Source organism: Anser anser (genome assembly GCF_964211835.1).
Source record: "Anser anser genome assembly, chromosome: 1".
Taxonomy (NCBI): Eukaryota; Metazoa; Chordata; class Aves; order Anseriformes; family Anatidae; genus Anser; species Anser anser.
Genome location: NC_139720.1, coordinates 173,081,576 through 173,097,053, shown reverse-complemented (window position 1 = coordinate 173,097,053; position 15,478 = coordinate 173,081,576). Strand labels below are relative to the sequence as shown.

The 15,478-nt window shown below is 34.7% G+C and overlaps 1 protein-coding gene across 16 annotated transcripts in view; it reads right to left on the bottom strand.

The window, feature by feature from the left end:
- Positions 1–15,478, bottom strand: part of PCDH9 (protocadherin 9) — an 803,467-nt gene that overhangs the window by 401,831 nt on the left and 386,158 nt on the right. Inside the window, exon 3 of one of the 16 annotated variants that reach the window (XM_083820660.1) lies at positions 8,800–11,034. The exons of the other annotated variants lie outside the window; for them this stretch is intronic. Within the exon in view, the coding sequence (XP_083676786.1) occupies positions 11,029–11,034 (6 nt within the window). The 3' untranslated portion in view covers positions 8,800–11,028. Of the gene's footprint in view, positions 1–8,799; positions 11,035–15,478 lie in introns of those variants that run through there. 16 annotated transcript variants of the gene reach the window in all.

Here is a 15,478-nt window from a genome sequence, read left to right as displayed (position 1 = left end):
GTTTGAAATTGAAGAGTTTTTTTGTTGTTGTCATTGTTTTAGTTCTATATCTCTGAAAACAAGGGGAATTGTTTCCAGAAAACAGAACAAAATAAAACAAACCAAAACAGCTCTGCTTATATTACACACTTACAACTTACAACACTGTAAAGACTGTAAAGTTGTTAAGATCAAAAAAACATGTAGGAATGATTTTTTTTGCTTCTGACTTCCTCCAACATTATTCAAGATCTCCAGAGAATCATATAGCAATTTCAAAAAGGCAATGGCAAAGACAATGCCAAGTAAACATGGTTTTGGATGGAAGTAACTTCTTTCTAGGTGAAACTGAAGTATACTGAGCAGTATTGCACCCCTCTGAGTGCAATCTTACTTGACCTTGTAACACCCAAATTGGTGAGGATAATTTTCTCCTTTTAATACATTTTCTTCTTATATTTAATACAATTTTCTCCTTATATTTATGTGTTATGGATATGTCATCAAATTCTAGCATTTGCAAATATGTTTTTATCAAGTAGCTGATCTGGCTACTTACACGAGCTCTACATTGAGTTGCACCTGAAATCATCCTAGAAACAAACTTGTATAGGAAGGTGGCATTCTGCTTGATATGCTTTGTATCCCCTTATGAGCATTTGATATCTGCTCTCCAAATCTGCGCTAGCTGCCTGTTGTTTTTCAAGTGGAGTTTGAAGTGCTGTTTTTGACCTATAAAGCCCAAAATGACTTGAAGCTTGCTTTTTTGAGAGACTGACTCACTCCCCATGTGTTAAGATTACTGACAGCACTGTCAGTACTTTACTTTAGAGTAAAAGATAGGGAACTAATGACAAGGTATATGAGTTCTCTTTCACTGCAGAATTTACTTCCACACCTATCTGAAGTGATCTAAATTTGTTAATCTTTAGAATATACCAAAACCCCATCCATCTCTACAGACAGGTGGGTAGGATTGCTGTCATGATCAGTGAGAATAGGAAGGGAAGGTTTTGTGTGTGCTGTTTTTTGAGGCCAGGGAATGACTGTTGCCTACTGACTAATGTTCCTGTCCATTGTGAGTGGCATTTGAACTTCTCCAGGGCACCAAGAGGTCAAAAAAGATATCTGAAGGTGTTCTGAAGACACCATACAGAGTTTTAACACTATATACAGAGACTATACCATTAGAACTGGCTCAATGGATGAAAGTGAACCAGTAAAATAAATAAATAAATAAATAAATAAATAAATAAATAAATAAATAAAACATGCTATTAATTAAAGTGTGAAATAAAGTAAAGAAGAGATGACTTATTCTGTCTGATCCTATAAAATAATGGCAATTACTACATTATTAAAGGTCAGGGCATTCAAAGATACAGATCATCATAACTGCACTCATAACTAAACTCATTGCATTCTGCTAATTTAAAGACATTTCAAACTAGTGCTTGAAGGTAGTTTAGGATGTACATTTACACCTCCTGCCTTGCACTAGCACTTCCATTAGCACCACCACTTTTCCCCGGGAGGGGGGAGGGGGAAAGGGAGGGAGGAGAGAACTCTGTCACTTGTAGGTGTCTAGAAAAGTCTTCTACAGCCCTCTAGTGTTGCCAAAATACAGACCCTGGCTGAAAATAGACCAAAACCATGCTAACTTCTTTTTCACACCCTGAAGACAACCCTGCTGACTTTGCCACTGCTGGACTTACAAGTTATTCAAACAACTAAAATCACAGCTCTGCCAGAATGAGTTACTCTGCTCGCACTCTCAGATCACAAGGGAGATGGTACCAAGTGTCCAACAGCTTAGAATCGGCCTTTGTAAATAAAGGCATACTCACAGAAATCATTTCTCTCATAGAAAAAAAAAAAAATCAGTTAATTTGCTGTGTATGTATTTAAACAGCTGACTGGAGAGTTTATTATGCCTGATTGCAGGCCTTCAGCAGCAATGATCGCTCGTTTCTCCTTTCTCTCCCTCCCTGCTTCTTTCACAGTGCATTTCCGTTGACAGAGCCTACGGCTATACTTTCAGAAATCATATAAAACCTGCCAGTGCCAAAATTCCAACCGCAAAAAGGTGTTTTAAGGTGTTGCCTTTCAAATCTAATTTTAACAGACAACTGTGTTCAGCAAGCACATCCCAGGATGGCAGTGTGCAGCTCTCGGCTGCCCATGGGCTGCAGATGGAGCTGTTGACAAAACAGTTCAACTCACTGGAGATGAGCTGGGCTGGCACTGACTGCTGCAGAGCCTCACAGCAACAATGACCCTTTATTATTATTGCTATTATTACTAATATTGTCATTCTTCTTCTTACTGTTGTTGTTATCTTTAAGTGTCTCTGCACAACTTAAGAGTATCACGTGTTTCAAACCTCCTAACCTTAGAAAACCCTAGCAAGGCTCCCTGGCCAACCTTCCGGATATCTTACAGTAAAAATATAAAAGCACACTGACAAATCTAGACAGATGAATAAAAGTTCAAATCAGAAACCATGTAAGGAAGACAGAGAAATACACAACTTCAGTGATTCTGTTACAAGCATTAACTCCTATTTGGAAAGAAGTTTACAAAGTGTTGGTTTCTACACTAGGAAAATATGTTACACATTCCCATAAAAGCTATAAAAAGTAAAAGTTTGTGCATCAGAACTTTGGAAATGTGCAAGCATTATTGTTAGGAGAGGTGCAACAGGATCAAATTCACACTGTGTAACTACATATTGCCACTTATTACATCTGCACACATATCACTGTGCAGACTGACTGTTGTAGCACAAAAGTTTATTTTGCATTTGAAATTTCTGATAAATATTGCCTGGAGATCTCTGCAGGGAACTAACAGAATCCCAGCTGTAATATTTACTAGCAAGGAGGTTAATTCAGCCTTCCCTTGGACAATTCAAATTAAAGCACCGGGTCATAATTATGCATCAAGCAAGAATGATGACATAGATGATACTCATGTTCTCACATGCTACTGAAAAAACTACCTTGCAATTAGTGTTGCAAGCATGATAACATGTTGCTATAGCTTTGAAACTCCCCATACTTTAATTTAAGCAACATAAATAATTGTCTAATCTGAATCAATGTTTTGAATTCAAATTCACAGGTCTGGAGATTAAGCTGGATTTTCTTATCTAATTAGTGAGATTGCTGTAAATATGCAGTCAAATTCTATTCTCACTTATGGTAAGTTTTCGTTAGTATACAAGAGAAAGTGTGGTCTGTTAACATTCCTGACTACTACTTCATTAAAAGTATATGAACCCAAATTTCCAAATCATTCTGCTGCATGATGCAAATGCCAGAGTGCCAATGCCTGTTTATGATCACTTTTTTAAATCACAGTCAAGTATATGATACCATTTTTCAAAAACACTGAGCATAAACATCATTTTCAAATCTTAAGTTATGTGCATTGTATGTTACACATTGTAGTGAGTCAGGGTTAAAAAAAAAAAAAAAAGTAACAAAAGACTAAGTTTATATATACCATTATACTAGAGGAACTTAACGTCTGACAGTAAACATAATCTCTTATTCCTGTCTTTTTTCCATTTATTCTAATTTGTACTCCTTTAACTTCATAGACTGCGCATTTTTACCTGTTTGCTTGTTTGTCTTTTGTTAAGTACTTTGCAAAAGTACATTAAGAGTCTCTAATATATTTGTGCAAGATTTAATTCATTTTTGCTCATAAAAAGTTTTTAATTTCTTAATGAGAGGCACATGACAAAATAGCATTTTATAATACTATGTTGTATTCTATAACCTTCATCCAGGACAAATAATAATAATAATAATAAATAAAAAGGAAATTACAAGGAGTTCTGAAACATAATAAAACAAAGCTTGAAGAGAACACTAATAATACAAAAAGTACCTTTAATTTGCCCTTTGAGTTCCTTGCAGGATTTTACAAGGAAAACTCAAAACAGGTACCATTCAGTTTTTTTTTTTTTTTAATTATGTTGTCTCTCCAAGAGAAATCTGCTGTATAGAGGGGGATAGTTTTATAAAATCTAGACAATTATTCTGAGCCATGATGAGCTTCTGGCCCTGTTTTATTTAGCTATAGTCTTAAATTCACCACTGGCCTGGAATTCCTGGACAATATTTATAGTTTACAGTGCACATGCTCAGGGTGAGAGTTAAAGACATAGCATTATCTAGATGTAGTGATGTTTACAGAACAGTACTGTATAAAGTAAAAAATAACCACATTTATAATATAATTATTATTTCTATTTCTTAAGTCTTATAACAGCACTCAAACACCTTATAAATGATCCCAGCTAAATAACCCAGTGGAGTCTGATTAGCAGTGATGAAGGATTAAGGCTCACCAATGTCCATTTAATTGTGCAAAGAGGTTGTGTTACATATCTGTGTGTATAATATCATAATTTTTCAGTAGATTGACATGGAAGTCCACCAAAAATGCATGGAGTCAATATTACTTTAGTCAAACAAGATATGAACAAGGTAGTCAAATTTTAAAATATAGGTGGGTAGGAAAATTTTGCAGTGAATGTCTCTTCTCACTTCTAAGTTCTCATATTCCTACTCATCTTCACTAATGCCTGGCTTCAATAAGTCTATACACGTATAGGAAGACTGTTCTGTGGCTAAAGTGGGCTCAAATGTGAAAATATAAACAAATTAATTTTAATTGGGAAAACATAACGTTTTTGTTTGGGTCCATCAAAAGCAATTACTGGACTGACAAAAATATACAATTCTTAATTGTGTTGGACATTGTAGTAAGACAACAGGTTATATATTTTTAATTTCACTTTTGATATTTGTCTCTGTGTTTTCCATTTATTTTATTGAAAGTAGGATAATTATATTAACACCTTATGAATAGTATTTTTGCTAGATACATTCCCCATAATATGTTAATTAGAAAATTAAATTTAAAAATCAAGGAACAAATGTCAAATCAGAAATGATTATCAAGCGTTATTTTTGTGTATTAGATATATTTGGTGTATAAGTAACAAATGTTGTAATAATTACTGATATAGGTTGCTAATAATTACACTAAATACATACACATCAAAAAAGCAGACACAACCGTCTTTGCACAGTCAGAATATGTTCTGACATAATTTGAAAGGAACATGTATCAAACTGTACATAGAAAAATAACTTGAGGTGTATGAGACACCTACTAATGTGTAATGTTAACCAGTTAAATATGGGACAGGAATTTAAAAAGTTCATAATGAGGACTCAAAGGGAATGAGGTAGCTGAGGAAGAAGCTGGTGTTCTCTGAGCCACAAACTCAAACACTCAGAAACATCATATCTTCAGGGATCCCAAGAGCCATTCAGTGTGCCATTTAGAATAGCAGCATTCCCCCACCAATCTCCCCATCCTACCTCCTTTCTTTTTTTTTTTTTTCCTTTTTTTTTTTTTCTTTTAGTACTAACTTGTATAAAATTATTTTGGAAAGAATCTTACACCAGCTTTCCTCTACATTTTTTTTAACTTCAGTGTACTGAAAGTGGAAAAAAAATAATAATAATGAAAGACATACACCAAAAAAAAAAAAAGTTATTTCTCAACCAGATGAGATAACATACCAAAAAGCGAGAAACTTGTAATAGGAAGTTGATGGGAAGACAAGTGTCTGATATGAATTCTGTTGAAGTTGGTATGAATGATGATTCATAATTTTAAAGGAATGAGTGCTGACTATAAAATCTTGTCTTTCTGTTTACTTAACCAAGCCTCTGTTTACCTAGCCATTGTCAACTGCTAAAAGAATACTATCTATAAATGAATCTATTACAAACCAAAAAGATCATCACTCTACTTCTGTTCAATAATAAAGCAATTAAATAAGTCAAGTCACTAAGTACATGAGCAAAGAAGTGAGCCAGAAATGTTGAAACTGTGAGAAGAACTATTCAGAATTGTCTTAGGGGCTTGGGGGAAGGAAAAATCAGATCTGATTTTTAAATAAATTTCTACAATGACAAACTACCTATTTGTACAGTAATATTATTTCCATTTCACATCTACCTATCATGCCTGTGTTTACGAGAATAACAAAATAAATCATTAAACAAAAAGGGATGGCAGAATTCGTAGCTGTTCTAACCCTATCAATTTTAAGCTCATATAAGCTATGGTAAAACAATGTATCAGCTCCTGCCATGCAATGGCTGTTTTATACAGTTTGACTATGTGATGAAAGAAACTAGTTGACATGCACTTACCGTATTAAGCCCTGGCACCTGCATTGCAGGCACTAATCAAAGTGCTCCTTCAGAGGGGTGAAAGAATCGCCATTTGTAACACAATAATTAGGCTGGGTAGAAGGGCCTGAAAAGCAAATCAATCTCTTCTGCTCTCTAAATCTGACACCATTCTCTAGGCAGATTGTTAACATAATGAGACAGAAGCCTACAAGAAGTCCCATAAAAGACTTATGTCTCCCTTTTTTTTTTTTTTCCTCTTCTTTCTTTATACTTGCAATGTTACTAAGAGCATAATTACAGACAATCCTACCCTAAGTCACTGGCATAAAAGCAACTATTTCTAAGAAACTCATCAAAAATAAGTTGGCAGAACAGACGGGCTATATAATACAGCAGCAGGCTGACTCTATTTGTCCAACTGGGTTAAGATTATTTTAACCTATTCCCCACTAAAATTACCATGATAATGTCTTCTAGAGAAAAATAATAAGTTCTTATAACATGGCAAGAAAATAATTTTGGTGAATTAATCTGATTCTCTGCTCTTTCGGGGCAAATGAAGAACAATTTCACCAAAATCAATGTTGTTATTAAATTACCAGTTGTGTGAGAAAAAAATCATCCAGTGTGGTCATTGTGACTTCTAAAAAGGAAACTAGTAAGAGAATAGCAACTCTAATAGTAAAGATTTTAAACAGAAAATGTTTTCTTGAACAGCCTAATTTTGAGAGCATAATCTTATTAATGGTCAAAAACAGCAATTCCATTTTCCTTGGTAAGACAGTTGTATTCATAGATTATGCTTTTTATGTAATATGAGGCTTAGGAACCTTCATTATTGACAAACTCTTGTATATCCTTATGCCAGAAAATACATAAAAAAAATAACATATGAGAAGATATAAAAATGAAAATAATCTATTCTGTACATGTGTGGTGGTTTTACCGTGCTGGGCAGCTGAACTCCACCACGACCACTCTTTGACTCCCCCTCCTTAGAAGAGGAGGGGAAGAAGTAAAGGAAAGAACAACTCACTGGTTGAGATAAGGATAATTTAATTAAAGGGAAAAATAATTATTAAGGAAAGATTATTATTAATTAAACAATTTAACTAAAGGGAAAAAAAGGGGAAAAGGGAGGGGGCAAGGGGAGGGGAAAAAAAAAAAAAAAAAAAAAACAAGCAAAGGCTCTGTGGAAGTGCAGAGGAAAGAAATTACTCTCTACTTCCCACAAATGAGTGATGCTTGACCACAGCTTTGAAGCAGGGCCTCAACACACATAGATGGTGTTTGGGAGGACAGATGTTTTCACAACAAGAGCCCTCCCCTCCCTTCTTCTTCCTTTTTCCACCTTTTATTGCTGAGTGTGACATCATATGGTATGGAATATCCCTTTGGTTGGTTTAGGTCAGCTGCCCTGGTGATATTCCTTTTTCACTTTTTGCCCACCCTCTAGGAGGGTTAGAGAGAGTCCTGATGCTGTGCCAGCACTGCTCAGCAGCAGACACAACACTGGTGTGATACCAGTGCTGTTCTAGCTACAAGTGCAGAGCACAGCACTGTATGGGCTGCTGCAGGGAAAGTTAACATCCCAGCTAGACCCAGTACAACATGGTGGCATGTAGCATGTAGACACTTGTGTAATGCAACCAGATGAATGGGATGTCTGTCTTCTTTCACAGTCAGATATGCACTAGTCATTACTTTCCATTATTTACCACCATTTTTCTTAATCCCTTCCATGAACATGTTGTAACTATGTAACCTGGTAATGCAGTATTACCTTTACCTTAACAGGCTGTATGCTCTGTACTAAGTTTTTAAGATATCTAGACTGAGTCTTGCCACGTCTATTTGGTCAAGCTTTTGTGGATCTGCAGCTTTGTTTTACTTGGTTTAATTGTGACAGCAATTCCTTTAGTTGGCCAGGTAGCAATGGCAAATCTGTTACTAACTTTCTTTATCTTTGTGTGGTAGGATTGTACTTTTGCATAGACAGCAGTAACAAGCAATTATTCTATGTGGAATGAGAGATTTATGACTCTAGCAAAATGAAGTAGTGTAGAGAACTACTGTCTCAAGCAATAGCAGAGGTCTTAAGAAGTAGGGACACAATATGTGGCACACAGGACTGCAAGTGTAGCACAGGGCACAGGCTGGCACTGCAAACTTCACAGCTGTGAACAGCTCGCCCATGGACAGCTAGAGAAGCACAGGTTTGGAGCAGGACTGCATTTGTTTATACTAACAAGAAATTCTTGACTGACTTATAAGATGTCCTTACTCTTTGGCCATAACTAATATCTTGAGTGCAATGATGTAAAAGATATGGATACCTTTCTAAGTTCATCACTGTATAAATTGTGTGTCCTGAAATTTGATGGCATAACTTCTAAACTATACTCAGTTAAATGGCATGCTTTCTAGTGATTTTGGATTTTCAACTGTACATCATACTGGTTCTTCCAAATAGCCTTAAAATTCAGGATAATCACTGTGACCAATAAAGAACACCCAATAATTACTATATAAATATATTTTTTTCTTTTTAAACAAATTTCTCATATTTCATATATACCTACATTATCTGAAGACTTTGATATAACTCATCACACTTTACTTTAGATGTCCAGAATATGTCTCAGCATGAGCTAGTTATCTTGTCGTCTTTTGCAGTTCGTTTGACCTGTTTGGCTGATCACAGAATTAGAATGATCTTAGAATCTTAGAACTGTGGTTGGCAGGTGCAACTTTTTTGCATGGATATGGTGATTGGCTCTCAACTGGTTGTCTAAATTTGGGTAAGGAAACTTAGTAAGAAAGGAACAAAAGAAAAGTGTAAAGGTGTCAAACTTTCAGCAATCTTTTAATAAATTTACAACTTTTTTTGGAGTTTACTTGTGTAGAGGATAGATAAAACAAACATTTCAATCAAAATATCACAAAGACTATCTGCAGTGTTTAAATTCCATTGTTCAAAGTTCATTTTCAATACAATCTCTTGCCCTGCTTCTGTTTCTTTTACAGTATTAAATCTTCATATTCTACACTGTTCTTTATTCAGAAGTTCTAATTGCCCTGCAAACTGAAAATACCAAACATAGAAAGAGAGGAAACCAACTACTGCTGAAACAGTTGCACAGCACATGACAGCTATTAACAGCACACAGAAACAGTATACAATCAGTCATTATGACAGGATAAAATTGAATTGAAAACTGACTGCAGTCTGAAACCTAAATAAATAGAGTTTGGATAGGACAACACAGATTCAGTGCTGAAAGCCAACAGAATTGACTACATTAAATCAAGATTTTAGAACTATACTTTGTGGAAGAGAAGAGTAAGTTTCTCCATTCCAATACCATTATGAATGTTTGGTATTGGTTTATCTAAAAGACTAATACATACAGAATTGCTTTTATATTATTCGTAACATTTATCAAAATTCATTGTCTCAATTACAGTAAGTAACAGCAGATTTGACAGTTAGTTATCCTACTTTTTCTTTACTAGCCAAGATGTAGGTAATGTAAGTTTTTGGGTTTTTTCTTTTTTTTTTTTTTTAAATTGAGTTTTGTAATGAACAACACTTAATATTCCACAGCATTAAAATTATGCTTTAAAATATTTATTATACATTTTTTAGTTTTTAACATTTTGGTCATACCTTTCTTGTTGAAAAGAATGTTCATTTTTCCCTGACAGATGATTTATTTTTTTAAAGCCTCCTTGTTGACAAAATAATTTATAATCATGTTGCCATTTTTTTATTTAAAATTATATAAAACAATTATCATAATTTTGCTAGGTGGCTATAACCTTCATTATAGCACACACCTGTGCTTCAGTAAAACAGAACCCAATTCTCAAATTGTCTATGATGAGCACAATGAGACATTTTCTAATGCTGCTTTTCTGTAACCTTCAAAATATATACATACAATTTTGTACAAATACATATATATGCACACAGAACATTCATGATTTACTGACTACTTCAAATGAATTTAAGTTTGCAACATATGCTGAAGTTGTGTTTTCATAAAATAATACACAGAACATTTTTATGCATTTAGCAAGAACCTTAAGCTGAATTACCAAGGGAAAAAAAAAAAATCTATTTTATTTCTTAAAGAAAAAATAAAATTATTTCAATGGAAATAATATGAACATAAAAAGTCTATAAGCAAAACAACAACCAAAATTCTTTGCATCCTAGAAGAGCACCTTTCTCCTTTATGGATGTCTGGCAGATAAAAATCTAAGCGTGCTAACAGGAGTCAATAGCTCTTCAGAAATCACAAAAAAAATATAATTAAGGTAAAAAACTCTTCCTTGATGCTGCTGCAAAGCTCTCATCTGCAGTGCAGATCTTTATCATACTTTTCGTGCTCCTTTCTGCATGACTGAGAGCAGGTTATGCAACATATGCAAAACACAAGAAGATCTAAAACTATTGCCATGCTTGCACATATTATCCGAGCTACACTAGCTGAACACTAGCATCTAACTAGAGCAATCTCAACAGTTCTCAGGATTTCAGCTGAAATTTGATTTTTCTTTCCCATGACAGACAAATATTTTACTCATTGTAATAAAGGGGTATGGGCAAACCTGGAAGGAAAAGCCAGGAGGAAAACAGATCTGTCTTACTGCCACCACAGAGTGAGGGTAGTGAAAACGGCTGGTAGGAGAAGCCTGACATCCATCACATACCCCCTCTGATGTGCACAACAGACTTCTTTCAGCAGCAGCTACAGCCAACCTGGTTTCCAAAGTCTTACACTGAGCAAAGTAGTACAGCTATGTTACCCTCCTTTCACACCTGCAGTTTCAGAGAGCAACAGAAGCAAGATCATGTTACAGTACTTGTTTTTTTTTTCTTTGTACCTGATTTTTTCCTGAACTGCACCTTAACTGCAGAGGAAGTTCTGAGATTTAAGAAAAGAGACCAACTGCTTATATTTTCAGGACTTAAAAGAGAATGTTGCAGATTTTTCTGACAATTCCAATTCGATATTTTCTTTTTTCCCTGATGAATTGAAAGAGGACTGATGTTACAAAGGTATACTAAAAACATTAATGAGATATGTCCATTTTAATTGCTACTCCAAAACAATTTCCCTTGTAGCTTGAAGGGCTTTAAGAGCACAAAAATAAATAAGTAAATAAAGAATAATAATAATAAAAAAATCCAGTTAGATGCCAAATTCTGTCATTTGACTGAAAACTGTTAATATAGAATAACTCTTCTGATAGCAGCCCAGCTATTCATGATTTACATTTATGTAACTAACTGCAGATAGGATGTTGACAATTTCTTTCAAAAAAAGTTGGAAAAAAAATTGCCCTAGCTAATGCTGTGCAAGGCTAAGCCCAATTAAAAAAACAGGAGTTGTTCTACACAGCAAAAGATTTGTACTACCTTTTTTTTTTTTAGTTGTTCATTTGAAAACATGGCCCTGCAAAAATACAGCCCCTGAAAAACATGACCCTGAATACAGATGTGTCTTATTTTGTAGTCATTATTTGAATAGTAGTTCTTGGTTATTTACAGGCCAAGGGGTTCTGTGGTTAGTTTAAGGAACTATAAATAGACTGTTTTCAGTAGCAGTTTTAGATTAAAAAGACTGATGAGAGTGCACTGGAGCCTACTACATACTGCAAGACCTCTATAACAGCTTAATGGCCTAAAAAGTAGTAGATCTATTAGTCTGAAGACTGCACTTAACTATTATATGCATATATTAGATATAATCTTCCCAAAAATTTCAAGTGACAGCCTAAGCTCCTGGCTTTGACAAAAGGACTAAGCAAGGTATGTTAGACTCTCTTTTTCCTACTAAGTCTTATTGACGTTATTAACATCTCACTTGTGATTTCTGAGACAAGAGACAGCCTAAATCAAAAAGGCGTGGCAACCTGAGAAACACCATAATCTGCTGGAAAGATTGTGTTAGCTAAAAGCTGGTAAATTGAGAGTAATCATCAGAGTCTATGAACTGCATTTACGTTTTATAACTCAGAGCTCAACTCCGAAAAATAAGACAGAAAAAAAATATATATTAAAACAAGAACTCTGTTCACAGTTCACAAGCACATTCTTCGTGGATAAAAAGCAGACCTTCAGATACCCACCAAATACACCTGATAGCTGGCATAACAAAAGACAAACAAATAACAAAAAAATATATATACATACATTAAATACATTAAAAATAACAAAATATGGTAAAGGTAAAGGAGCAAGTAGAACCAAGCTATCATTTTATGTCAGCAGTCTCTCTGCTTCTACTACATTTTCTCTGGAGCAGCAGGCCATGGACCTGTACTACAGCCCTGATACATTACTTCTCTAACCAGCGTGGGCTTAGTTATCCTTGACTTTTGTTGAAACTATAAAATATCTTGAAATTTGTTACCTTAGAGATGAGTCCCTCACTTTTACATGCTAATATGCTCCTTGAAGTTTTCTCTGTTCTCTCTTCTGGGTTTCAATAAATCCTTCTATCTGTGCTGTTTTTAATTAATAAAACAAAGAGGCCATCGAGGCAAAAACTGACCGTCAAGAAAAATTTAATCAAAAGCAAATACTAAATTTGATGACCTTCTAATTGTAAATTAACCCCTGACTCACCCACCTGATTATCAGCTTAGCTTTGAAACTACTTAATTCTTTCCACAGCTGTAAAGAAGAAATGGCCATCACTCTTCCTAACTAGCATTTGCTTCAATCTGAGAATACAATAAGAAGACTATGGGTCCAGTTACTAAACAGTGATAATAAACCCACCTTAATTTCTTCAATTAGATCATCTGCAGGGAATCATTTTACACAACCTATAAGGATTAACGGGCTCTCCAAGAAACGCTACAATTACACAAGGATGAGCAGCTACCAAGAAACAGAAGTCACTATCTCACTTTTTCTTACTTTCTCTCAGGGCAGTTTTCTCACTTACTCTCTGTGCTCACCCATGGGGAAAAAAAAAAAAAATGGAAAAAAAAATCATTCTTAAAGTCATCCATATATAAATACCTAGCTAAGTCTGAGGCAGATTTCTCTAAAGGCTATACGCTGGACATCTCTGAGGATCACAGAAGAAAATATAGTCTCATCAGACTGAATGTGCTGCAAGAGCAGGTATTTAGTATTTTGACACTGGCTATATTCAGCTTATATTCCTTGCCCTTTTCAAATTGCATTCTCCTTGTCTTTTTCCAGAGGTGTTTATTTGGTGTAGCAAGAGTCAAACAGTGTAAGCACAGAAAATCAAAGAGATTCAATGTTCATGGAAAGCAAATACAGTGAAAGTATTTTTTAATGAACAAATATTTAAACTATTTTAAACTTTATTTGATCAGTAATATGAACATGATATCTTTAAGTCCTTATATTAACAACGAAACTTCAGGAGACAAGAAAGAAGAGAGTAAACAGTGCTTCTTGTGTGGCAATTTATACATGTGGGTAGACACACATGAACGATATACACACATTGTATGCATCAAAGAATATATGCATACACAGGAACAGAATATCAAAAAATGTGTTAAAACTGCAAATACCCTAGGGATAGCAAACTAATTTAGCATTATGCTTTGGGCACCAAATCCAAGTGGAAAGGATGCAATCTCCTGAACACAGAAAACTCTGCCTTACAGCTAAAACTCTGACATCTGCCTGCTGTAGTGAAACTATGCAGGACTCCACATGCTTGAGTGAAACTAAGCTTGTAGACTGAAACTTGCCCCCAACTAAATTTATGGTGGTTGGGTTGAGGAGTCAATTATAATTCCACAAAGCGACAAAGTAGAAGCAGTCTCATCACAACTTAAGAGGTCACAGTACATTCTGGGATGTGATCAAAAGTGAGACAGAAGATTTTAGCCATAAGAAAATCCCCAGGGGTTTTTAATTTTGCCGTAAAACTGGATGAGTTGGTTGATTATAGCATTTGACAACTTCTATGCCTTTTCAGGAAAAGAAGGCTTACTCTGAAGCAATAGATTGGTGACAAAAGCCTTCTAAGAAATTCTGGTTGCAAATGATACAACTGCTCTTTAACTGTACCTCAGTCACAAACTCTTAGCATGTAAAATAGCTTTGGGTCTTTTTCCTCCACTGTTTTTTTGCTACATGGGATCTTTACTACATGCCACTTACGTTGTAGTTCCTAGAGAAGCTGAAGTTGCAAACAAACAAAATCCCCACACTGTTTCTTTCCTTTCCTAACCAATATTAAATGAAGTAGGAAAAGTAGGAAAAATACCGCAAAATGTCTTTCTGATAATATGGCCTTTTTCCCACTGGCTGGAGCAAAAAGGCATAAGATGTTAAATAACCTGAAATTCCTACAGGAATATGGGGTTCACATTTCACAAAATTGATGATTCATGCTATTCCATAGTACAACTAAGACTACATTTAATGTCTGTTTTCGATCCTTATTCTCTGGACATGTGAGGAAGTATGAAGTGTTTTGAACCTACTCCTTTCAATAGCAATGCCTTTGTTGTGTGGCCTACATTTTGTAGCTGATTGAACATGAACATGAACATATCATGTTTCTTCATTTCATATTTTTGTTCTCTAATTTGTTTCTAATGACAAGAGCACTTGGAAAGGAACTTTTCAATACTTCAGAAGAAATATACTACAATAAATAGAACACATATATCAGACCCCAAGCAAATCATATAAAAAGGCAAGCCTAAAACATAAGGAAATATTCCATATTATTTAATGTATTTTATTAAAGGAATAAAAATCATTTTCTTGTACAGCAGCATACAGTTTTTCTCAGTACTTTTTCCCATTTAGTTTGTGTTTTTTTTTTTTTAATCATTATTATTAAACAATGGTTATGCTTTGATTTAGTTTTGATTTTTTTGGGGGGGTGGGATGCATAAGGAAATCAGATTCACTGCATTAGCTTGACTCTGAAGAATGTCTGACCTTGTTTAAACTTTTTTTTTTAAAAAAAAAAGACATCATGACAAGAATGCATTCTTTGCCATGTACAAAATTTCATTCTTGGTGTGAAATAGACACATCTCCATCTGCAAAGATGGGTGCCTTTGCCATGCCCTTCACTTTTAAAGGTTTTATAAAACTACATCCACTGCTTTTTTATATCCTCTTCAACTACCTATGAGATTAAAGTCAATAAAATTTGTATATTTAATGGGTTATATGTATTATCACAAAAGAGAAAATATTACTAAGGAAATGAAAAAAACTTTCCAAGAAAAGCGCTGAACATATA